This window comes from Neoarius graeffei, chromosome 6 (assembly GCF_027579695.1).
Source record: "Neoarius graeffei isolate fNeoGra1 chromosome 6, fNeoGra1.pri, whole genome shotgun sequence".
NCBI classification, from domain to species: Eukaryota; Metazoa; Chordata; class Actinopteri; order Siluriformes; family Ariidae; genus Neoarius; species Neoarius graeffei.
In genome coordinates this window covers 75901336-75927714 of record NC_083574.1, presented here as the reverse complement: position 1 = coordinate 75927714, position 26379 = coordinate 75901336, and the positions used below count along the sequence as shown (strand labels likewise).

At 40.1% G+C, this 26379-nt stretch overlaps 1 protein-coding gene across 5 annotated transcripts in view; it reads right to left on the bottom strand.

Moving 5' to 3' along the window:
• Positions 1 to 26379, bottom strand: part of si (sucrase-isomaltase) — a 484577-nt gene that overhangs the window by 179928 nt on the left and 278270 nt on the right. For all 5 annotated transcript variants that reach the window (XR_009654900.1, XR_009654901.1, XM_060924052.1 and 2 more), the window contains 3 exons: positions 21904 to 21960; positions 20698 to 20822; positions 15642 to 15730 (listed from right to left, as the gene is read on the bottom strand). Coding sequence is in view for 3 of the 5 variants with exons in the window: in XM_060924052.1 (XP_060780035.1) it covers positions 15642 to 15730; positions 20698 to 20822; positions 21904 to 21960 (271 nt within the window). In the remaining 2 variants the exon portion in view is untranslated. The remainder of the gene's footprint in view (positions 1 to 15641; positions 15731 to 20697; positions 20823 to 21903; positions 21961 to 26379) is intronic.

The window sequence follows — 26379 nt, the reverse complement described above, 5'->3', positions numbered from 1 at the left end:
CCATTTTCACATGCCATGGACACTGCTAGGGCCAAAGGTGTTGAATTTTCCCTTCGCTACCTTGCCACATTGAAGATAAAAGCGGGCGGACAGATGGAATCTTTTCAATCTCCTTCGGATGCTGAAGAGTTCGTCAACTCTCTCCCAGACCTCAATGTAATCCCGTCGACTGCGATGGATGATTAAGAACAAGATGGAGCTACAGGTGTACAGAACTAACTGATTTGGATGTGGTTTTAACAGGCTTCATCACTTTAGCCTTATATTCCCCCCTTTTTTCACATTTCTATAGCATTACACCATTCTTGGACTTTTCAGGGGGTTTTTTTTGGTTTGTGATTTGAGCCTGATAGTGTGTTATGCACTGCGACAATAAGCCCTACTGTCTTAGTGCTAGCGTTAGCTGGATTGCACTGGTTTGAGCTACATTACATTTTGAACTACCTTGGACTACTTTGGAGATTTTACGTATTTCTTTGACTGCCCTTGGACTTAATTAACAGCATACACCCCTGGACCTGGATTCCAGACAGTGTAATAGTTCCTGTTTTGTAAGATAAGTAACATGACTCTCATTCAGCCATTCTAGGCTGGCCTAGGCAGTTTAGCCTCGCTTCGGTTTTGTTTGCTGATGTTCGATAAGTTACGGGGTTGAGCTCTAAATCCTGCTGCCCCATATCCTACATGATCACGGATCTGCATAATGTTAATTTGTTTGCCCGCCAGTTTTATTTTGTGTATGTTTTGTGTGTTCTGTTTTGTTCGTCGACGTTTGTCCCGTTTTCGTTTTGTCATTGTCTACAGGGGAATTTCTCTGGGTTCGCTAGGCTGTTGTGGAAGGATGTGAGGGGTAAAGATGTACATAGCAGGGGAGAGAAACGGTCTGTGTATTTATGCCAAGGCATTGGAAATGGTTGTTGCCAAGGTCACCAGTTTTTATCATTATTTTGTTTTCATTTGAGAAAGGGGCTATATGATGATGGGTGATCTGTCTATTTTAGTTTGGAATTGTGGCGGTTTGAATGCTCCACATAAGCGAGCTAGTGTGTTAACATTGCTTCATCGTAAGAAAATTGACCTTGCGCTTTTACAGGAAACTCACTTGATAGAACCAGATTCCAAATGTCTTGCAAATAAATTCTATCATATTATTGCATCCTCGTCTAACAACACGAAGACTAGGGGAGTAGCAGTGGTGTCTAGGCGTAGTCTCCCGATCAAAGTGCTGATCATTTGGGCAGACACAACAGGTAGAATAGTAATTGCTAAAGTAGACTTATATGGAAGTAAAGTTGCCCTGAATTCTGTTTATGCTCCAAACAAATTTGAAAGGTTTCTACGACCACTTGATGCAAAAAATGCTGGAATTGACAGACTATTCTATTGCGGTTGGGGCAGATATGAACGCTGTTTTGGACGCAAATTCTGATCGTTCCAATCCAAATGCATCTGGAGACCAAGTACAGGCTACTGCAGCCCTGCAATCTTGGGTGACAAATTTGAGTGTTATAGACATATGGCGATCTGTTAATCCTACTTTGAAAGACTATTCCTTTTTTTCGCATAGACACAAATCATTTTCAAGAATTGATTTTCTTTTCTCTTCCCCGCAACTCTTTGAAACCATTGACACTGCGGTGTTACTTCCTATTGCCCTGTCTGACCACAAAGGAGTTTTGTGTCACGCTACTCTTAGCTGCATAACTAAGCGGGCAGCTAGATGGCGCTTCAACTCATTATTGAGGAATGAGGAATACAAAGCACAGTTCATTACTGAATTAGATGAATTCCTTTCTTTTAATGTTGGTTCAATACAGGATCCGAGGATATTATGGGATGCAGTGAAGGGATTTAACAGAAGTAATTCAATAAGGTTTTGCTCTAATTTGCGTAAGGCGAAGTCTGCTAGATTGCAAACTTTAGAAGCAGAATTGTCTCATCTTAGTTTAATTTTGCAGAATAATTATTCTGAACATGTAGAAACACATCACATTGTTAAGAAAGATATCAATAACATTTTGAAACAACAGTCAGAATTCTTAATACATAGAACCAGGCAATGCTATTACTTTCATGGCTCTAGGCCCAGTCATTTACTGGCCATGAAACTCAGATCCAATGACCGCTTTGCAGACATTCCCACTATTAGAGTTGCAAGTGGCAACATTACAACAGGTCCTAAACAAATTAATCTGGCATTCCGTGATTTTTACTCCATTTTATATAAATCGGAGGTTCAACTGGATAAGAAAAGATGTGAGGACTTTCTTAGGCAGCTTGATTTGCCGCAATTAGCAATGGGGGATTCCTTGAGTCTTGATCACCCTATGACACTGGAGGAATTGCAGGAAGCAGTACTCTCCATGCAGACAAATAAATCTCCTGGCATACATGGAATACCGCCTGAGTTTTATTCATCATTTTTGGGAGAAATTAGGCCCTTTACTTCTAGGAATTATAACAACATCAATTGAAAGGGGTACTTTTTCAAGAGATGTTAATACAGCTCTTGTGTCCTTGCTCTTAAAGAAGGACAAAGAACCTGTAGATTGTGCTAGCTACAGACCTCTGAGTTTATTAAACTCAGATCTTAAAACATATGCTAAATTACTTGCTTGACATTTTCAACAACACATGCCCTTTTTAGTCCATTGTGATTAGACAGGATTTATTAAATCCCGACTCGCTTCTGACAATGTCAGATGACTTCTACATGTAATTGATACTGCATCTAGCATGAAAATGCCATTAGCTGTGTTATCCCTGGACGCCATGAAGGCCTTTGATAGGCTAGAGTGGTCCTTTTTGTGGTCTGTTTTAGAGCATATGGCTTTCGGTAAAAAAATTATTCATATGGCTCAGGTCCTATATTCTAACTCCACAGCTCAGGTACTGACTGGGCATTTATTTTCTACCCCATTCCCTGTCTCCAGGTCATCTCATCAGGGCTACCCCTTGAGTCCATCGCTTTTTGCACTGTCCCTTGAACCTCTAGCACAGATGATATGACAGTCAGCTAACATTAGGCCCATTTCCATCCACAATACTACTCACAAAGTGGCTCTATTTACAGATGACATTTTAGTCTTTATGGAAAACCCAATGCAGTCAATACCTAATTTAATTGTCAGTGTGTGGAGGCAGCGCTCGAAACTAACGGTGTCCCGATGTCCCGGGGACCATAAAAAATGTCATCGGGACACAAAATTATCATATCTGGGACAATCCCGGGACAATGGAAAAAAATAGATCTAGAAAAAAAGTTCTACATTAATATTATTTACAAAGCCGTAACACATACGTAGACATTCACCTAAATTGTCAATTTTAATTTTAAAACGTTAACAGCGAAAAATACATAGTAGCTACACTTTCGATGCACCTGCATCCGTAGGCTACAGAGCAGCACATTCTGTTCTAGAATCTTCGGCCGGAGTCCACATTATATGGACTTGGAATGGAATTGCTACCGCACATGCTGCGCCGACTCTTGCCAGAACAAAAATGCTTAAGTGGTTGAAGCGGACCGACCGCGGGGAAGAAACTGAAAGCCCAGACATAACGTCTCCGGGACCTTCAGGATCCAAAGTGTCATCGCCTGGTCTGCAGGCAACGCTAGCAACTGAATGAACTGAATGAACACTGTTAGACACGTTATAAAATACAACAGGAATGATGTGGATGATATTGACGGAAGATACCATTCAACAGAATAACAATAGAACAGTTTTCTTGGTGTCTTTCTAGTTCAGAAAGTTTAGTCAGTCAGCAGCACAACTAGGCTCGGACCTGCTGGCACTATGCTGATGTTGCTAACATTTGCACCCGGCAGCGAAAGTTCATAAAATGGATAACGGAAAGTTCATAAAAATGGATAACGGAAAGTTCATTAAAATGGATAACGGTAATGGATAACGGAAAGTTCATAAAAATGGATAACGGTAATGGATAACGGAAAGTTCATAAAAATGGATAACGGTAATGGATAACGGAAAGTTCATAAAAATGGATAACGGTAATGGTGAAAATTATAAGTCGGCCTTATAAGTGCCAACAGATATTCAAGGTATAAGTAGATGAAATGAACATAAAAGGGGTCTTATTTTCAACTAAAGTGTACTGCAGATGTAGGGAGTTGAAACATTTTCTGAATGAGCTAGTTGGCCCCTTTAAATAAACGGGTATCTATTCATACAGTGAGATCGCCAAAGTTTAATAAACTGAAAATGCAATAACTGTAATTTTGAAGTAGATGATGTATAGGACATGTGTCGCTTGTGTCTTGTGACTTATTGTAAAAATGATATAAAGGGTTCAAAATTGCATAGTTACAAATATAATAGTAACTTCATATGATAATATTAACCACTGGTTATTTCAGAGAGGAAAAAAATGGGGACACTATTGCTTCCATTCGGGACAATACAACACAGAATTCGGGACCACTGGGGGACACAAAGAAAAAAAGTTAATTTCGAGCCCTGTGTGGAGGGTTTGGTTCTTTCTCTGGATTTAGGATTAACTGGTCTAAATCAGCTCTTTTACCCCTTAACAATGCTGCAAGAGCAATGTCTTTTCCTGCTGATATCCCTGTTGTCCAGCACTTTCAATATCTTGGTGTTCAGATTTTCCCTTCTTTGAATCGCATCACATCCCACAGTTTTTCAGAAATATATAAGAAGGTTAAGAGTGATATGGATAGATAGACCACTGTCCCTGCTTCTCTTCGGTCCTGGATTGCAATGGTTAAAATGAACATTTTACCTAGAATTAATTTTGTTAGCTCTATGGTTCCCCTCTACCCTCCGGCCAATTATTGGAAGACACTCCACTCCGATATCTCCAAGTTTATTTGGAACAAAAAGCGGCCACGTTTAAAACTTTCCACTTTACAGAGGAGTAGGGAGGATGGTGGTTTAGCAGTCCCTAATTTCAAGTATTATTTTTGGTCATTTGTTCTCCGTCCACTCTCGACTTGGCGTGATGCCTGTACGCCAGGATCTTGGCGTGATCTAGAGAACAATATAGTGAGACCATGGAGTTTGGAAGACATACTTTTTTCCAATGTCTCTGACAAACAAAGTCTGATGCGCTTTGGCCCCCTAGTTTCCAATGTTCTTCAGACATGGTGTTTAGTGGAATTAGAATGTAAGATCTCCTGTAAATGGCACACACTTTCCCCCCTGTTTAACAACAAAAGGTTGTTGATTGGAGGGAGACCTATCTCCCCGTCTCACTGGAGTAGTACGGGTATCCGTCACTTAAGACATTTTTAGTGACACTGCTTTATGTTCCTTTCAAGATCTTAGAAACTCTTTCAATCTACCAAGTTCCTCCTCCTTCTTTTATTTGCAGATCAGATCAGCCCTCAAAGCTTACAGTGTTCCTTGGCAACAACCCCCGCCCATACACCCCCTATATAGACTGATTACAATACAAAGTAAAACCAAGGGTCTGGTGACTTCACTTTATAAGTACCTGTTGGAGTTTTCTTATCCAGACTTGCCTTTAGACAGAGTGTGGAGGAAAGACTCTCCTGCTTTGGATCTGGATTTTGACTGGGGGGATGTCTGGGTCAGCATAAAGGAGGCCTCTCGTAACCCTGATCACCAACAGATACATTTTAATTTTATGCACAGAACCTAACCCCTCACAAACTTTATTACATGGGTTTGATAAACTCCCCCTTGTGCTCTTTGTGCATGGCCCCCATCATGCACATATTCTATAGAGGCACCATCGAGAACATCCTGACCAGCTGCATCACTATGTGGTACGGCACCTGCACCGTGTCCTGCTGCAAGACTCTGCAGTGCATCATGAGAGCAGCTGAGAGGATCATTGGTGTCTCTCTCCCTTCTCTAATGGATATTTATAACTCCCGCCTCAGCCCGCAAAGCCATCAGGATTGCAGGTGATCCCACCCACCCATCTCACAGCCTCTCCAGTCTGCTGCTGTCAGGGAGGAGACTGCGGAGTCTCCAGGCCAAAACCAGCAGGCTCAAGAACAGTTTCTTTCACCAGGCAGTCAGGAGGCTCAACTCCCTCCCTGTTCTGCCACTCCTCCCCCCTCTGGCTCCTGCCACAGATTCTGCTCGCACACCCTCCTGCCCCCCCTTCAGCATCTGACATGTCACCCTCACAGTCCCCCCCCCCCAACACACACACACACACACTCTCAATGTTCATTAACACACTGAACTCAGGGACTGCACATTTCACTTTACCTTGCTCATTTGCACTATTCCGCACTACCTCACCTTAACAGCCATTAGTTTATTGTTTATACTGCTTATTTCATGTTTACCTGCTATACCTCAAGTGCCCTTGACTGTTTATTTGCACCAATTTACATGTGTGTGTGTTTTGTCAATGTCTAGTTCTTATCTAGAGTGTTTATACTGTTTATATCGTTTGAGTGTTCAGTCTGTGTCTAGTTCTTATCTAGAGTGTTTATACTGTTTATATCGTTTGAGTGTTTAGTCTATGTCTAGTTCTTATCTAGAGTGTTTACACTGTTTATATTGTTTGTTTTTCAATTATTCTATTTTTATTTATTGCATTGCCTGTTTGCACCATGGGTCAGAGAGGACTGTAATTTCATCTGTGCTGTATGTCGAGCGTGTATAGCATATTTGACAATAAAGCTGACTTGACTTGACTTTTTGTTCACTAAATTCTCCTGGAACTTTCCTCCATATGATGTGGGATTGCCCTCCAGTTGCACAGTTCTGGGTTGGTGTTGCGTTCACACTGTCTAACCCGATATCGGTGTCAGTACCAGCTACTATTGCCAGTTTTGATACTGAATGATCGGTCAGAACTTAATAATAATAGACTAAATAAGCGCATTGTGTTAGCTGGCCTGACAGCTGCTAAAAAGATGATTGTACTGCGATGGAAACCCTCCCATGTGCTCAGTAGGAGACAGTGGATTCTTACTTTTCTAGATGTAGTGTATCTCGAACTGTCAACTGCTCGGGTCCATGGAGCCATTGAGAAGACCTTAAGTAGTTGGCTTATGGCAGCTGACTCTCTAAAAGAGTTAATGGGGTGATCTGTCAAAGTCATTCATTATGTCATCCCTGTTTTTATTAATTATTTTCCCCTGTTTGTGTATGTGTCTGTGTCTCTGTGGTGGTGTTTTTTTTTTGTGTGTGTGTGTGTGTGTGTGTGTGTGTTGTGGGTCTACGTCCCCTTGACGTAACTGGGCAGGCGTGCATGGGGCTGTTATTATTATTATTGTTTTTCTTTTTCCTTCCCATCATTACCTTATTTTTTGAGTGTATGTTGTATTCAGGGCACGGGTGGGTGTGGGGGTTTGCGGGTGGGTGTGGGGGCGTGTGGCTTGCTTGTATTTCAGTTTGATCCAAGTGTGTAATTTGACCGTACAACTCTTGATAAGTATTTGATCACAAAAAAAGGAACCCCTGACTGAGCTGATACTGTTGTTCCTGCAGTACATTATCCCAGTGCTCAAATCAGTTGAGCATCCTTTTTCAAGGGGAGGATTGCATGGTTGGTAGTCTCCTCCCCGAGATGGACAGGCTTCTATGGAAGTTTGCTGTGAAGTTCTTGGAGGTGAAGCATGTCAAGTCCTGCAGGAACCTTAGGGAACTTGATGTGGGCAACCAGGAGCTGCAGCAGTCCGATGACAAGCTGGCAGTGGGGCCTGCAGTCAGATCTCGCTTGGTGGAGCTAGACGAAGACCTGGACACAAAAACTGTCCAGGTCTTCTTCTCCTCTGTCAGAGGATTTTATGAGGCTGCTGCCAGGAAGATGATGGATAAATTTCCATTTGACAATGAAGTGTTGGTCAATCTTGCAGTGTTAGATCCATCTAAAAAGGATGACCTGGACTATAGCGGTGTTGTCAATTTAACTTCCTCTTTTGGCTTTCACCTGGACCAGTTGAAGGACGAGCGGGAGGACTTTCAGCTTATGCCAGATGATGTTGTGCCATGCAGGGCAAATGATGGCAAAAAAGTACCAACAGATGTATATTGGGGAAAGGTCTTTGATGCAAAAAATGCTCTGGGTGTTGCCAGGTTTCCAGTACTGAAACAACTTTTTACTGCTTTGCTGTGCCTCCCACATTGCAATGCAGATAGCGAGAGGGCTTTTTCATTGGATAGGAAAATTCATACTGAGTACAGACAAAATATGGCTGCAGACACATTAACTGCACATCTGCAAATTAAAATGAACTGTGATGAGGAGCTACAACTGCTATCCAAGCAGTGATTTTATAGCTAGTGCCAAATCTGCAACATCTTTGTACAACAAAGAACACTCCAAAAAGGAATAAGATTCAAATTCTTGTTATAAATTACTGGGAAGATTTTCAATTTAACTTCATTACTTATTCATATTTTCACTTATCCTTGTTTAGATAATATACTTGATGTGGTTCAGTCATCTTTAGTTGCCTTAATATTGATTTAATGTTATTTTATTTGCAAAATTTACATCAATAATTCTGGTATTACTGATACAATGTATATTAAATAATTAAGTTTGTAGTTCAGTCAGTCATTCTCTTTAGTAGATAATTGTTTACTTGACTGTATAGTTCTTTTTAATTCAGTTGTTTTCTCTGGGATCTAAAATTTCTTTTTATTCAGTACATGCTTATTTGATCCCTTTAACTTGATGCAGTGTGATAAATATGCCTATTACAATAGGAGTGTATAATGTGGAATAAAACAATCGGTGCTTTGGATATTGGATTTTTTCTTGTGTAGAAGGGCTCATGGGTGTATGTAAGGGAAAAGTACAGATTTTGTAAGGGCATGGGTAACTAAAGGTTGACATGTATGCTGACTGAGTGGGTAAGGCCAAGGACTGGACAGCCGAGAGTGAAGAGTGGAACGTGGATTTCAAAGAGGCGCAGAGTCAGGCACTACAAGCCTAGCAAAGTTTACAGATGATGCTAACAGACCTGGAGGCACGATCGAGATGTAACAAACACATCCACATTTATGGCATCCCAGTGGGAACTGAGGGAAACAGCATGCAGCAATTTATTGAGAACTTTATCAGAAAATATCAGAGTGCTCGGCGCCAAACCGCCTAAAGAGCCGCAACCCAGATTGGTGGTCGTATCCTTCCAGGAGTTTAAAACTAAAGTGCTAGTGTTACACTCAGCATGGGGGGGGGGGGGGGACAGACAGAAGGATCTACTTCGATCACGTCTGGCAGAAATGCTACAGAAAATGAAGGTGTATGGGCAGATTAGGAGGATTTTTAGGGAGAAAGGAATATGATTTCAAACACCACTGCCAGCCAAGCTACGAGTCTTTTTTGACAGACAGCAGGCAATTAACCTATGGGAGTGCAGCTGAGGCAGCAGAGGACTTAAAGAAGAGGGGATTCTCCATTGACTGGGAGAAGCCTGCTGGGTCTGGGGTCCAGGAGAAAGTATAGAAGATCACCTGGGAGTGATCAGCGAATACAGCCAGCCGCCAGACCTGCCAGGAGTGGATTAAGGAGAGGCTGCAGGGTTTTCATTGGCTGAGATAGATTCAGAGACAGCAGGAATGGGAGGTAACAGATGGTCAAATGACCGTGAATTATGGAAGAAAATGACCTGGTAAGCAAGATAACATGCAGTAAAGGACATTTACTAATGACATTTGCACTAAGGGGCTGTGTGCTCTCAATGTGCTGGAGTAAAGACTATACCCATTATTTCTATATAGCTGACTCCAGATTCCCTACTCAGACTGAGTTACTGAATTTCTGCCTCTTTATTTGTATGGTTTGCCCTTATTTCATAATAGAATATTTGACTGACAAATACAGGCAAGAGATTTGGCTTACATAAGGATAGTGCACAAAATACACTCTTCGAATAGGGGTTGCACTGAAGGGGGCCCCTGGTGGTTAACTAGACTACTCCACCCCATATTAAGAACTGCTTTACTACTTCAAAATAGAGGGCTACCTGAGTTTTTTACTTCCTGTTTTGCTTTACTTTATAACTTTTTGAGTTTGTTTAATAGTTCAGGTTTGGTCACTAATAACATGTACCATACTGAGTAAATGCAATGTCAGGAATATGGGGTAATTACCCTGAATGTAAATGACTTACACAATCCAATTAAGAGAAGTAAGATTATTGCAAAGGTGAAAAGGGAGAAACTGCATGTAATATTTTGGCAGGAGACCCACTCTGACTGCACAGAACATGAAAAGTTAAAGAAATTAGGGTTTAAAAATATATTTTACTCATCCCACAGGAAGGAGAGAAAGAAATGGGTAGCGATACTAATTCCGAATCGAGTGAATTTTCAAATAGTCTCAAAAATCTGTGACAGAGAGGGTCATTAGGTTTTTATTCAGGGATATCGTGATCACAAAGAAGGCACACTAGTTAATGTGTATTTACCACCGAGTCAGGACAGCGGAAGTATTAGGGGATTTTTTCTTTTTGATTGCTTCCGAGGCCTCTGGTGTTTTAATATGTAGAGGAGACTGGAATATCCAGATACAACCTCAATTTGACTCCATTAATTCTTTAAAGAGATTAGCTCCTAATGCCAAAATAACTAAAAAAATAAATGTTGATGGAGTTGGGGATGATCGATGCATGGAGGTATCTTCACCCAAGAGAAAAACAATTCACATTTTATTCAGCAAGTCAAGGTGCTCATTTGAGAACTGACTTTTTTTTTTCCTTGTCTATGAATTGGACAGGCACAGACAAGCATTGCAGGATAGGAGTAGGAGATATTTCCAACCATTTGCCTGTTTACTCAACACTGCACCTAGACAGTAAAAATAAAAATATGCTCTGCCGACTTAATACATACAGTTAGGTCCATATATATTTGGACACTGACACAAATTTTGTTTTTTTACCTGTTTACTGAAACATATTCAAGTTATAGTTATATAATGGACATGGACATACTGTAAAGTCCAGACTTTCAGCTTTCATTTGAGGGTATCCACATTAAAATTGGATGAAGGGTTTAGGAGTTTCAGCTCCTTAACATGTGTCACCCTGTTTTTAAAGGGACCAAAAGTAATTGGACAATTGACTCAAAGGCTATTTCATGGGCAGGTGTGGGCAATTCCTTCGTTATGTCATTCTCAATTAAGCAGATAAAAGGCCTGGAGTTTATTTGAGGTGTGGTGCTTGCATTTGGAAGATTTTGCTGTGAAGAAAACATGCGGTCAAAGGAGCTCTCCATGCAGGTGAAACAAGCCATCCTTAAGCTGCGAAAACAGAAAAACCCCATCCAAGAAATTGCTACAATATTGGGAGTGGCAAAATCTACAGTTTGGTACATCCTGAGAAAGAAAGAAAGAAAGAAAGAAAGAAAGAAAGAAAGAAAGCACTGGTGAACTCATCAATGCAAAAAGACCTGGACGCCCACAGACGACAACAGTGGTGGATGATCGCAGAATAATTTCCATGGTGAAGAGAAACCCCTTCACAACAGCCAACCAAGTGAACAACACTCTCCAGGAGGTAGGCGTATCAATATCCAAATCTATCATAAAGAGAAGACTGCATGAAAGTAAATACAGAGGGTTCACTGCACGGTGCAAGCCACTCATAAGCCTCAAGAATAAAAAGGCTAGATTGGACTTTGCTAAAAAACATCTAAAAAAGCCAGCACAGTTCTGCAAGAACATTCTTTGGACAGATGAAACCAAGATCAACCTCTACCAGAATGATGGAAAGAAAAAAGTATGGCGAAGGCATGGTACAGCTCATGATCCAAAGCATACCACATCATCAGTAAAACATGGCGGAGGCAGTGTGATGGCTTGGGCATGCATGGCTGCCAGTGGCACTGGGTCACTAGTGTTTATTGATGATGTGACACAGGACAGAAGCAGCCAAATTAATTCTGAGGTATTCAGAGACATACTGTGTGCTCAAATCCAGCCAAATGCAGCCAAACTGATTGGTCGGCATTTCATAATACAGATGGACAATGACCCAAAACATAAAGCCAAAGCAACCCAGGAGTTTATTAAAGCAAAGAAGTGGAATATTCTTGAATGGCCAAGTCAGTCACCTGATCTCAACCCAATTGAGCATGCATTTCACTTGTTAAAGACTAAACTTCAGACAGAAAGGCCCACAAACAAACAGCAACTGAAAACCACTGAAGTAAAGGCCTGGCAGAGCATTAAAAAGGAGGAAACACAGCATCTGGTGATATCCATGAGTTCAAGACTTAAGGCAGTCATTGTCAACAAAGGGTTTTCAACCAAGTATTAGAAATGAACATTTTATTTACAATTATTTAATTTGTCCAATTACTTTTGAGCCCCTGAAATGAAGGGATTGTGTTTAAAAAATGCTTTAGTTCCTCACATTTTTATGCAATCATTTTGTTCAACCCACTGAATTAAAGCTGAAAGTCTGAACTTCAATTGCATCTGAATTGTTTTGTTCAAAATTCATTGTGGTAATGTACAGAACCAAAATTAGAAAAATGTTGTCTCTGTCCAAATATTTATGGACCTAACTGTATATCCTGAATGGCAGTATATGCAAGACTTTTGTACAGAAAGAATTTACAGACTACAGGCATAACAATAACAACAGAGAAATATTGCCAAGCATCTTGTGAGATGCTGAAAAATCAGTGATCAGAGGAAGGCTTATAGCCTTCACATCACATAGAAAAAGAAAAGAAATAAAAATGTCTGATTTGCAAGAAAATTTGAAAGTTTTAGAGAGGGAACACATTAAAAAAACCCTCTATATTAAGTCAAATAAAAATAATAATAAAAAGCAAATAAATAAATAAATATGAAGAATTCGAGAACAAAGCCAAATTTGCTAAGCAGAGGTATTATGAAAATGGCTCAAGGGCCCTGATGGTTTTGGCATGGAGGTTAAGGAAGCAATATGTAGAGAGTTCTGTATATGAAATTAGGGACTGCAAAACTTAAAAAAAAAAAAAAAATTGTGCCATAAGATAGAACATATCTTTGAAAATTACTACAGAGATCTATATAAGGAATCAAAAACAACAAGCCCTCAGGAAATAAATACATTTCTATAGGTCACTAGATTTGCCTTCCATAGGTGAAATACAGAATAAAGCCTTGACAGCAGAGATTACAATGGAGGAAATAGGAAGAGCAATGTCTAGACTGAAGGCTAATAAAGTGCTGGGAGTAGACAGCTTTCCAGCTGAATTTAGGGGTGACAGCCATTTACAGTAATGAAAATTTCAAATTAGCAATGAGTCATGTTATTGGTTGCATTTGGAGCAGGAAGTTTTACATCCAATCACAGTAATGATGTTCACAAATAAATCAGACAATGCACAGGCAATTTAGTGATATCCCTGCAGCTGTGGTCTTGACCGCTCTTGAAATAAAATCCAGAGTCCTCTATGTCCGAGATCAAGACAAGACAGAGTAAAAATGTGGTCAATTCAAAGATGAGATTGAGACCTTCAAAAAGTGGTCTTGAGATCAAGACCAGTCTCAAATACAACAACACTGTTCCAGGGTACACCTTGAAGGCAATCACTAACAATTGAAGAAAATTCACACCACAGTGACCAAGAACATGATGTCCCTCAAAAATGAACAAAAGGACAAGAAGAAAACTTATCAGGGATTCTGCCAAGAGACCTATGGCAACATTAAAGGGTCTCTCAAGTACTGGTCACTCAATGCATGTGGCAACAATTTCTCATCTTCACTTTGGGCGATGAGGTAGGGTGGCTAGACATAAACCCTTTATCATAAAAAAAACCACAAACAAACAAAAACATTCAAGCCCACCTAAATCACAAAATATGTAATGGTCTGATGAGACCAAAGTATAACTTTTTTGGCATAATTTGAAGATCCAAAATGCAGTCAGCTGAAGAACATCATACCCACAGTGGCAGCTTCATGCTATGGGGCTACTTTACTTCAGCTGAGACTGGGGCTGAAGGCAAGATAGAGGTAATCATGGATAGCTCCAAAATCTTGGCACAGAACATGCGGGCCTCTGTTAGATAGCTGAAGGTGAAAAAAGAATGTCATGTTCCAGCACAATAACAACCCAAAACACAAATCTAAATCCACAAAGGAATGACTTCAGTAGGTGATGATCAACATTTTGGAATGGTCCCATTAGAACCCACATCTAAATCCTACCAAAAACCAGTGGATTGACTTGAATGTGTACACACGAGATCCCCTCACAATTTGATAGACATGGAGTAAATTTTGCAAGGGAGAGTGGAATACAATTCTTACCCAAAATGACTGAGTGCAGTATTAGAAGCAAGGGGTGCTTTAACCAAGTACTAATTCAGGGGTGTGCACACTTGTGCAACCAGGTTATTCTAAGTTTTTCTTTCCTTTTCCCAAAAATGCTTCTAAAAGTTTTTCACTTTAATTTTCTTGGCTGCTATGTCACAGTAAAGGTGGAAATAGAGCTGACATGATTTATCTTGGTTTCATTTTTTATAGACTTTTTTTTTTTTTAATCCACTATAGCTGTCCTTGGTGCATGTAATAAAGCAAAAAAGTACCTTGTATCAGATGTTTGTTTTAAATGTTAAAGCTATACAGGCTTTCAATTTCATAAAGTCGGTAAAATTTAGTTCCCTCTGAAATTTGGTCATTGTGATATGTTTATTTCTGCAATCTCTCCCTCTCAAAAAAAAAGCCATTCTGTGGCTGGGAAGTTATTTCATTTGAGGGGATTACCTAGCAAACAATGTGTATGATATCACTCACTTCGCGCAGTCAAGCAGACAGAGGAAGGTGCGCAGGTTTACCTGCTGCTTCTTCTTTTCTTTCTTCGGGGTTTTAGAGCAGCTAGCATCCAGTGTTCCATTACTGCCATCTACAGGTTTACCTTGACTGTGCACTGACAGTTACATAATTCTGTCGCAAAACGAATAGCTGATTACACCAAAGTGCTTGCTGACCACCGATATTTATTAGTTTGGTCCTGCGTTTCCTTTCCAACATAATGTCTTTTCCTCTCACTTTCAGTTACCTTAGTCAGTCTTTCGTGTTTCATTCGCGTTCTCCATTTTCCTCTCCTGTTTCAAAATTTTATTCCGCAATACCTTGCAAGAATGGGGAAAGCCCACCACATGATGCATGATGGAGTATCTTGAATTGGGTCATGGTGAAGCAAGAAAAAAACAGCAGAGAATTTAGGGCCATGTGGCCCTAAATTCATTAATTGTTCAATAAAAAATAAATTAATTTAAAAAATGGAAGTCTGTGATTCAAATTCAGTAGCTTTCAGTCCACTAAACAAAAATAATTGGGTGTCAGGGAAAATAATTTTTATGACCTAAACTTGAAAAATCTGAAAGGCAGTCTACCTTTAAGTAATTTGCAAAATTCAAGTACTCCGCTACAAAATTACTCTTGCTCATGTATACAGACAGAACTCAGACAGTTCCTTTGAAAACAACACAACACACACACACTCTCTCTCTCTCCTACACTGTTATCAGTGGAAGACATGTATTTGTTATGATGAAATAAAATTAAAAAAAACCCTCTTCAACTGATAACAGATACACTTTATACAGTAAATAACACTGATAAGGAAACCATTAGAGAAGATTGCACAGTACACACTCCATACACCCTGAAAAGAAGAGACAAGAGAAAAATCAGCACATTTTTGTAATTAGTACCTCGAGAATCTCCATCGTCCCAGAACAGCTCGCCTGATGCTTGGTTGTTGTCATCGAGCGCAATGATCAGGCCCATAGGAGAACGCCGACTGCAGGAACACACACACTTTCATCACCACACATTAATTTTACTAGGAATTAATTAAGAAAGAGTGAAAAGCTGAGCTTTTCAAGTACAGAGTCATAATTTCAACAAGCCAGTGGTTTTTACTTTGTCATATATGAAGTTTTAAGAGAAAGAGACCATGTTCAGTAGCACAACCATGCAATGCATTTTCAGCATTTTTAGTAACTGCTACTTCTAGTTTGTTTATATTATGGGAAATAGTGACATTGCATTCCATCACTATTTTTCCCCAAACTTCACACCTTTAATATCTTTAAACTTAATACCCTAAATGTCACAAGCTAAATACTCTGTTTTCTTTCTCTCATTTCATTCACTTAATTGTCTCCATGCTGGATTTGCTGATCCATGGGCATCTTAATTACTTGCTGGGCCCTTCTCAGGGTGGGGATTGCTTCCTGGAGGTACGTCCTCTACCACCATCTCTTCGGGGGAACCCAGCTTCTGGGTTGGTGGCATAGTCTGCAGCCTGGCTTGGTTTTTTGAGTCACAGCATCTCTCTGCAATTTGTTTTCCCCATGATTTTAAGTGTAGTGGACTTGATTCTTTGCTACTGATAAGGAGCAATTCCACGTTGAGCCCTGCTTAATGCAGCTTCACATATCCTGATGTCTCTGGGCACTGTCACTAGTGAGTGAGCCTTGGCCATTGCAGCTGTCACCCTCCCGTTGTTCGGAAAACTGCGCCTCTGTTTCCCAGAATTTGCAGGCCCGCCTGTGTATGGCGGTAGAGAGCCTTTATTAAGGTCATGACCTCCATACCATGGCAACACTGCTATTTTGTCTCATCATTCGTTGCTCTGTGTGTGTGTGTGTAACGTGTACTCCTTAAGTTCAGTTGACCTTTCTGCACAATTTCACCTAGCCTGGTATATTTTACTGTGCAGGGTGGCCAGAAGGCAGTGCCAGTGTTCTTCCTGGCTCAAAAATATACATAACCCGTGTATTAGATATTGACTTCTGTATTAAATCAGTAACCAACTAATGATCAGTATGACTGACTGATTCCCCCTCACTGTGTGAGTTTGCTAATGGGTGTTTCTCTTCTTTTTCTCTTTTACACTGGACAGGAGCTGTTGGGCCAATGCAGGTGGCAGAAAGCTCCACTGGTGGTGAAGTCCACTCACTGATCCTTTACAGTACAGTGAAGTATAGTACACTCCACTCATGGTGTAATTTGCATTGTGTGGCATTTTCATGTGTGATGTGTAGCATCAGGACTTTTTTCCTTTCAGCTAGTCCCTTTTGCCACAGTAAGCCACAGCACTGCTCCTGGCTTTCATTCTTGCCTAGCTTCATAGGCTACTTGACCTATAGGGGTCTATCCAATATTCTACTGTACATGCAGCTCCTTGCGTTTCCAGGGTGGTGCAGTGGTTGGCACTGTTGCCTCACAGCAAGAAGGTTATGGGTTTGAGCACAGTGGCCAGCAGGGGACTTTCTGTGTGGAGTTTGCATGCTCTCCCCGTATCTGAGTGGGGTTCTTCTGGGTGCTCTGGTTTCTCCCACAGTCCAAAGACATATAGTTAGGTTAACTGGCTACTCTAAATTGTCCATAGGTGTGAATGTGTGTGTGTGTGAATGGTTGTTTCCCAAGCCCAGAAATGGGAGGGTTATGGCAGGAAGGGCATCCAGTGTAAAACTATGCTCCAGTTAATATGACGTGGATTAATAGGGTCCACATAGCAGTAACTCCCCACACATAAGTGGGACAAGCTGGAAGAAGTGAGCTTGAGCTCCTTGTGTTGTCTGGGTCAGAGTGATATTCTTGTCATTTTAACTGCATAGTTAATTAAGCAATATCACATGAGAATGAGTGTTGTTGTATTGAATATCAGCATGGTTGTGATTTGATCGCAGACACGAGGCCATAGTCATTCTACTAGTGTATCTCAAACAATTAGAATATCATGAAAAATCTTTTTTTTGTAATTTAATTCAAAAAGGTAAAATTTCATATATTCTATATTCATTACTTGTAAAGTGAAATATTTCAAGCATTTAAAAAAAAAATATTTTGATGATTATTGCTTATAGCTCATGAAAATCAGAAATCCAGCATCTCAAATTATTAGAATATTAGATCAATTTAAAAAAAAGGGATTTACAAGATGGAAAATGTCCACCTTCTGAAAAAAGTTTGTCATTTATATACTCAATATTTGGTTGGGGCTCCTTTACCACAGATTACTGCATCAATGCAGCATGGCATGGAGGCAATCATCCTGTGGCCGTGTTGAGGTGTTATTAAAACCCAGGTTGCTTTTATAGTAGACTTCAGATCATCTGTATTTTGGGGTCGGGTGCATTTCATCTTCCTCTTCACAATACCCCATAGATTCTCTATGGGGTTCAGATCAGACGAGTTGGCTGGCCAGTCAAGCACAGTAATATCCTGGTCAGCAAGCCATTTGGTAGTAGTTTTGGCACTGTGGGCAAGTGCTAAGTCTTGCCGGCAAAGGAAATTGGCATCTCCATAAAGCCTATCAGCAGATAGAAGCATGAGGTACTCTAAAATCTCCTGGTAGACAGCTGCATTGACTTTGACTTGCTAAAAAACACAGTGGACCAACACCAGCAGATGACTTGGCACCACAAATCATCACAGACTGCAGAAACTTCACACTGGACTTCAAACACTTTGGATTCTGTGCCTGTCCACTCCTCCTAGAGTCCAGGACCTTGAGTTCCAAATGAAATGCAAATGATTCCAAATGATTCAGGAGTGGCTTAATATTAGTAATGTGACAGTTGTAGCCCCTTTCCTGAAGACATCTGTTCCTGCTGGCTCTTGATGCACTGGCAACAGCCTCAGTCACTCCTTGTGAAGCTCTCCTAAGTTCTTGAATCAACTTTTCTTGACAATCCTCTCAAGGCTGCGGTCATCCCTGTTGCTTGTGTACCTTTTCCAGCCAACCTTTCCAGAAATGACCTTCTGTGGCTTACCTTCCTTGTGGAGGGTGTCGATGATTGTCTTCTGGACAACTGTCAAATCAGCAGTCTTCCCCATGATTGTGTTTGCATGTACTGAACTACACAGAGATAAATGGTATTTATACTGTTTTACTCAAACTCGAAATGAAATACTATAATATTTTGAGGGCTTTTTTTTTTGCACTGTAGGTCATTATCAAAATTAAAATAGAAAAAAAATGCTTGAAACATTTTAGTTGATGTGAAATGAATCTACAATGTATAAAATTTTCACTTTCTTACTGTAAATAACTGATGGAAAATATTTAACTGTTTCATGATATTCCATTTGTTTCAGATGCGCTAGTTTAAACAAGAAATGAATATCGAGTAAATGACATTTTGGACGCAATATGGCCAAACATTCTGTTTAGTTTTGCTCTGCAAGCAAAAACAGATCCATCTATCCATTATCTGTAGCCACTTATTCTGTATCTCAAACTAAAAATAAAATGGGTTTATATTAGTGTGACATTATTTGTAATATCCCCTATGCCATCCATCAATTATCTGTAGCCACTTAGCCTGTACAGGGTCACAGGCAAGCTGGAGCCTATCCCAGCTGACTATGGACGAGAGGTGGGGTACACCCTGGACAAGTCACCAGGTCATCACAGGGCTAATGCAGACAGACAAAAAAAAATCATTCACACTCACGGTCAATTTAGAGCCACCAATTAGCCTAACCTGCATCTTTGGACTGTGGGGGAAAACGGAGCACCCGGAGGTACCCACACAGACACAGGGAGAACATGCAAACTCCACACAGAAAGGCCCTCGTTGGCCGCTAGGCTTGAACCCAGGACTTTCTTGCTGTGAGGTGACAGTGCTAACCAGAACACCACCGTGCCGGGAAACAGATCCTGAAGACTTATGTATAATGTTATGTGCTTCTGGTTAAATTGGCATACCTTTTAATCATCTAATGTGCTTTTATATTTTAAGTCAAAAGTTATTTTCCTGAAAAGTATTATTTGCACCTGTTTACTGATGATGTTGCTAACACTACCATGGTACCCATTTTAAATTGGGAAATGGAGTTTTACCTGTCGATTTTGAACACAGACAAGTGGAGTGACCCCCCCACACAGAAATATCCCAGCGCTGTTATACTAAATCCTGGCACTCCTGGAACGCTGCTTGACCAATCCAATTCGTGGACCAGAAATAACTATTGTATAATAAAATTTATACTGTTTTTGTGGAATTATTTCACTGGTCCTCTGTTTTTAGGCCTGTCTGACCTTTTTGATTTCAAGTGATTAAACATTTTTAACCATTTACTTGGGGAGAAATTCCCCCTAGGTGGCATAGGGGAGGGTGGCACAGTGGTGTAGTGGTTAGCACTGTCACCTCACAGCAAGAAGGTCCTGGATTTGAGCCCAGCAGCCAACGAGGGCCTTTCTGTGTGGAGTTTGCATGTTCTCCTTGTGTCTGTATGGATTTCCTCCAAGTGCTTCGGTTTCCCCCACAGTCCAAAGACATGCAGGTTAGGCTAATTGGTGGCTCTAAATTGACCGTAGGTGTGAATATGAGTGTGGATGGTAGTTTGTCTGTATGTGTTAACCCTGCGATGACCTGGCGACTTGTCCAGGGTGTACCCTGCCTCTCGCCCATAGTCAGCTGGGATAGGCTCCAGCTTGCCTGTGACCCTGTACAGGATAAGTGGCTATAGATAATGGATGGATGGCATAGGGGACACTACAAACAACACTCCACTACTCATGCCACACTAACATAAACCCATTTTATTTTTAGTTTGATGTTTAGTACACATCATTTGGTGCATAATAAGTTGTCATCATCAGCAGCAGCATCTAGGTCACCACTATGGAACTCCATAAGAAAATACCTATGAATATAAACTTTTTTTCATATTTGTGTGTGTGTGTGTGTGTGTGTGTGTGTGTGTGTGTGTGTGTGTGTAGGTAGGCAGGCAGTGAGTGGGCAGGCTTACCTATACACAGTAGTGACTGCAGGTCTCTGAATTGGAAGAATGGCTCCACCCCTGATGTGAATTCCCATTTTATCTAATGGCAGGTACATTTCAACTTCCTGTTTACGTGCCTTGATTTTCTCTTCCTGCAAAATTAAAATAACAAAACAACATAAAATCCACTATTATTATAATGATCCTCCTCCTCCTCCTCCCCCCCATCAACATCATTTTATTAATAACTTCCATCACCATCTTCCTAATCATCCTCATTACCATTTTCATCATGATCACCACTGTCATCATCAATAGCACCATCATTCATCATAAGCAGAAGGTTTAAGGGTTCAGTCTGAGCTTTAAAACATGCAGGAACTAGACAGTTAATATTCAATTTTATTCAAATAAAGTGGATTTTACTTGTATATCTTTTTTTTAACAATAAACATTGTCACAGAACAGGTTTACACAAATCTGGATGTAGATTTAGATCACTAATGAGGAAACCGGAGGTGTCAGTTGGAAGGAAAAACTCCCTGAGACAACATGCGGCAGTAAGCACAAGATGAACCAGACTGAAAAGGAACCCATCCTGTTTGGTGTGACAATAAATAGTGAGATTTTATGTGATTAATCCTCGATATAGTATGAAGTTAAACAGCATTAAGTGTACTTGCTAAGGATATAGACAACTGACAATTTAGGTCAGCAAGTAAAGTTCAAATGTCCAATCAGTATTTACACTGGGAGAGTTCTCTGTATTCATGTACTCAGATTTTTCTGGATTCATATTATTAAAAATTACCTGAATACAGTTTGTACCTTGGAAGATGGTAGATTGCTCTTCCTTACTCCTCTTGAATCAGGAGTTTTTTGTTTGTTTTTTGTTTTCCATTTGTGTTTAGATCATGTCCTTTAAATCATACTCACTCATAAAATTAGGGGATAGATAATGTAGACTAATAATGCACAAACTTTGTTCAAACATGCTGATAACACTATCCATAAAAAAAAAATCAATCTGTCTTAAGGACAAAATGACTTTCCGAAAGATAATTAATATATTCATCTATAAAAAAAAATCAAACCATTATGCCTTCTCTCTATATATATACTGTCACAGTACTGTTTATGAGCAATTTCAGATCTTATTTCATACTCTTCATTGCCCATCTCTATAAGAAGCATTTCTCTTCACGATGTGTGTGTGTATGCATGAGAGCTTACTGTTTCATAGTTGTACCACACAGCATCAGGAATGTATGCTTTCACTGTGTCTGCACCCTGCAACAGCAAAATAAAAAATAAAAAAACCCAAACAATAATAATGTGTTTAAAGATTCAATTTTTCTTCATTAGGAGACACAAATAATGTCAATTAATAAGGCTGAAGAACAGATTCTGTTCTTCCTTATTTGTTATAGTCCCAAATTATGAGGTCTAATTTACATCCATGATCAAATAAACTGGGGTGTTGCATTTGGTTACAAATAAGGAAAGAAACATAAAACAAAAGCATGTAGACACAAGTGTGCATTTTGCTAATCAGTTTACGGGAAATGTCTCTGTTTATAGATGTGTAAATGTGCAGTGAATATCGACACTGCCAGAAATAGGAGTACAGTAAGACTCTATTTCTGTCCCCCAAGGTATAGTATACACTAATGTACCCCCTCGGGCTCATTACTGGACCTCAATGTACAACCCCGATTCCAAAAAAGTTGGGACAAAGTACAAATTTTAAATAAAAATGGAATGCAGTGATGTGGAAGATTCAAAATTCCATATTTTATTCAGAATAGAACATAGATGACATATCAAATGTTTAAACTGAGAAAATGTATCATTTAAAGACAAAAATTAGGTGATTTTAAATTTCATGACAACAACACATCTCAAAAAAGTTGGGACAAGGCCATATTTACCACTGTGAGGCATCTCCTTTTCTCTTTACAACAGTCTGTAAACATCTGGGGACTGAGGAGACAAGTTGCTCAAGTTTAGGGATAGGAATGTTAACCCATTCTTGTCTAATGTAGGATTCTAGTTGCTCAACTGTCTTAGGTCTTTTTTGTTGTATCTCCCGTTTTATGATGCGCCAAATGTTTTCTATGGGTGAAAGATCTGGACTGCAGGCTGGCCAGTTCAGTACCCAGACCCTTCTTCTACGCAGCCATGATGCTGTAATTGATGCAGTATGTGGTTTGGCATTGTCATGTTGGGAAATGCAAGGTCTCCCTGAAAGAGACATCGTCTGGATGGGAGCATATAGAACCTGGATATACCTGGATATACCTGGATATACCTGGATATACCTAGAACCTGGATATACCTTTCAGCATTGATGGTGTCTTTCCAGATGTGTAAGCTGCCCATGCCACACGCACTAATGCAACCCCATACCATCAGAGATGCAGGCTTCTGAACTGAGCGCTGATAACAACTTGGGTCGTCCTTCTCCTCTTTAGTCTGAATGAGACAGTGTCCCTGATTTCCATAAAGAACTTCAAATTTTGATTCGTCTGACCACAGAACAGTTTTCCACTTTGCCACAGTCCATTTTAAATGAGCCTTGGCCCAGAGAAGACGTCTGTGCTTCTGGATCATGTTTAGATATGGCTTCTTCTTTGAACTATAGAGTTTTAGCTGGCAACGGCGGATGGCACAGTGAATTGTGTTCACAGATAATGCTCTCTGGAAATATTCCTGAGCCCATTTTGTGATTTCCAATACAGAAGCATGCCTGTATGTGATGCAGTGCCGTCTAAGGGCCCGAAGATCATGGGCACCCAGTATGGTTTTCCGGCCTTGACCCTTACGCACAGAGATTCTTCCAGATTCTCTGAATCTTTTGATGATGATATGCACTGTAGATGATGATATGTTCAAACTCTTTGCAATTTTACACTGTCGAACTCCTTTCTGATATTGCTCCACTATTTATCGGCGCAGAATTAGGGGGATTGGTGATCTTCTTCCCAGCTTTACGTCTGAGAGCCACTGCCACTCCAAGATGCTCTTTTTATACCCAGTCATGTTAATGACCTATTGCCAATTGACCTAATGAGTTGTAATTTGGTCCTCCAGCTGTTCCTTTTTTGTACCTTTAACTTTTCCAGCCTCTTATTGCCCCTGTCCCAACTTTTTTGAGATGTGTTGCTGTCATGAAATTTCAAAATGTCTCACTTTCGACATTTGATATGTTGTCTATTTTCTATTGTGAATACAATATCAGTTTTTGAGATTTGTAAATTATTGCATTCCATTTTTATTTACAATTTGTACTTTGTCCCAACTTTTTTGGAAATGGAGTTGTAATTATGTATACCTTTTTGTGGCCCAAACAGTATATAAAGGGTACAAATAAGTACCTTAGAGGGTACTACTCCAGTAACAAGCCGTTGTACCTCAAAAGGTACAATAATGTACTTTATACAGTATTCTGAAAGTGTAATATGAAACCAGATTTAGAGCAGCAGTAATAAAAAACTAGACCGGACAATTCCCCGGGGGAAATTGTGAGAGGATGCAGTGCGCGAAGCAATTCGGTCACGCATGTTTGCTGGTCGTGAATGTGTGACCTGCTATGAAGCTACAATGCCATGATTTATGTGTGTGCTTGAGACAGCAGCCCCCCCCCCCCCTCTGCTTCCTCACTGGCCCCAGTCGGCATGGCGACGGGCCTGAGCAGGAGCGTTAAGACACACAAGATTTTGCCAGTTTTCTACTGTTTTTTGCTCAGGAGCAGGCCTCGAACAACAACAAATAACTCGACAACGAAAGCAGCTATTCACAAAATTCTTTCACAGTGAGTGCTAGAAGGGTCTCCTGAATACACTGATGCAATTTTTTGTCTGTACTGTTAAAAATGAGGACACTAGAGCGAGTTAAAAATGAGTGACTTTTCTGTCACGTTTATAATGGGTGTCAATGAGGCCTCTCGGCTGCACTCTCCTCAGTTTGAGGCTTCTCATTCAAAAACTGTAAATCCTATCGTTTAGGTAGACACATTGTGTGAATCAGGACAAGTTTTACTACTACTTTTGAGAAATTTATGTCTGTAGAGTGAAATTTGTGGCTGAAACCACAGTTTAAGCGAGAAAGTTTGAGCTATTTTTTCAAGCTCTCTACACTCTAACTAAATGAGCTCCACTGGTGTGTAACGCAATAGACACCCATTCAAAAGCCGGATTTTCTCCCAGAACCCACATGGCATTTGAGCCGGGACTGATCCGAAAGTGTAGAACCTAGCAGAAAAGTTGAATGTCAGATCCACAGAGGAGAAGTTTTCCTACGTTTTAGAGTTTGAATCATGTCTCTAGGCGAAAGCATGCCAGAGCAGCGGATGTTTGAAAAAGTGCTTTTTTTTTCAATTAATTCCATAGAAATGAATGGGGGTTTTTTGGGCAATTTTTTTCGTGACTACGTCGCGAAAAAATCGTATTCTGTAGAGAAAAGTAATAGCATAGCGAGTCCGATCGAGACGCACGTTTTGATATATTGTTTGTCTGTGTGCGACGTACGGTTATTGAGTTATTTGAAATCGAAATTTGCGTAGGAATAATAAATATAAGAAGAAGGAGAAACACGTAGAAGAACAATAGTTGCAGTGCTTTGCACTGCAACCTATGGGCTCCCCTAGGGGAGCCCATAGGTTGCTGTGCTCCAGCACTGCATCCTAATTATCATTTTGAGAGGAATTTGGCTTGTTTCAACACACTACGTGTGTATTACTCATTCGGATTTAAATTTATTAAATGGTTACCAAAAAAAAAGGAAAAAAAAAACACAAAACCCTGTTCAACTGACAGAAACAGACTTCTGCAAATTTCCATATGCAAGTGCCATTCGCTAAGTGACCTAAGGCTTTATGAAATGAATGGAATCACACACATTTTAATTGGGGCCTATGTGTTCTAGGGCTTGAAAGTCTAATAAGGACATTAGACTTAAATTCTAGGCTCTGCATTATCTACTTATACAGTATATTTATACTACACATTATGAAATAGACTTTCTAGTTTGGTCACAGTGAAGTACCTCAGGTCACTGACTTAAACCAGAACAGCGTCTGCAAAAACAACTACCAATTAAAAAAAAAAAAATCAGTCCTAACTTTTTACTGAGTGGTACCATCTAGTTTTAGTGTTTGACTAAGACTAGTTCTGAGCCAAATATCAGTTCAACCTAGCGACTTGTCCAGGGTGTACCCCGCCTTTCGCCCGTAGTCAGCTGGGATAGGCTCCAGCTTGCCTGCGACCCTGTAGAACAGGATAAAGCAGCTAGAGATAATGAGATGAGATGAGATGAGAAATATCAGTTCAATATAGTGTTGATCAAAAGCAGCTGGGATGAGTGATGAAACAAATAAAATATCATGAAGTGTGCTATTGTAGCAAAATAATCAGTGAAATGGTGGTGTGATGTGGCCTGATGTGAATGGTGTAATAATGGCTTCCACTGATGACGCCTTTCAAAAATTCTAAATGAATGTCTCCTCACAGAAAACTTCACCATATTAATGATTGCACAGAGATTTTGGTTGTCCTTGTGGTGCGTCCATCCTACAAGTCCCTGTCTAAGTTGTTACTCCAGAAATAGTAATGTATGAGAATGAGCACAATAATATAAACCTGTGATTTGCCTGGGCTGTGCTGCTATCGAAAGTTATATAAAACAGTTAGTTCCGGTCCAATAATTCAA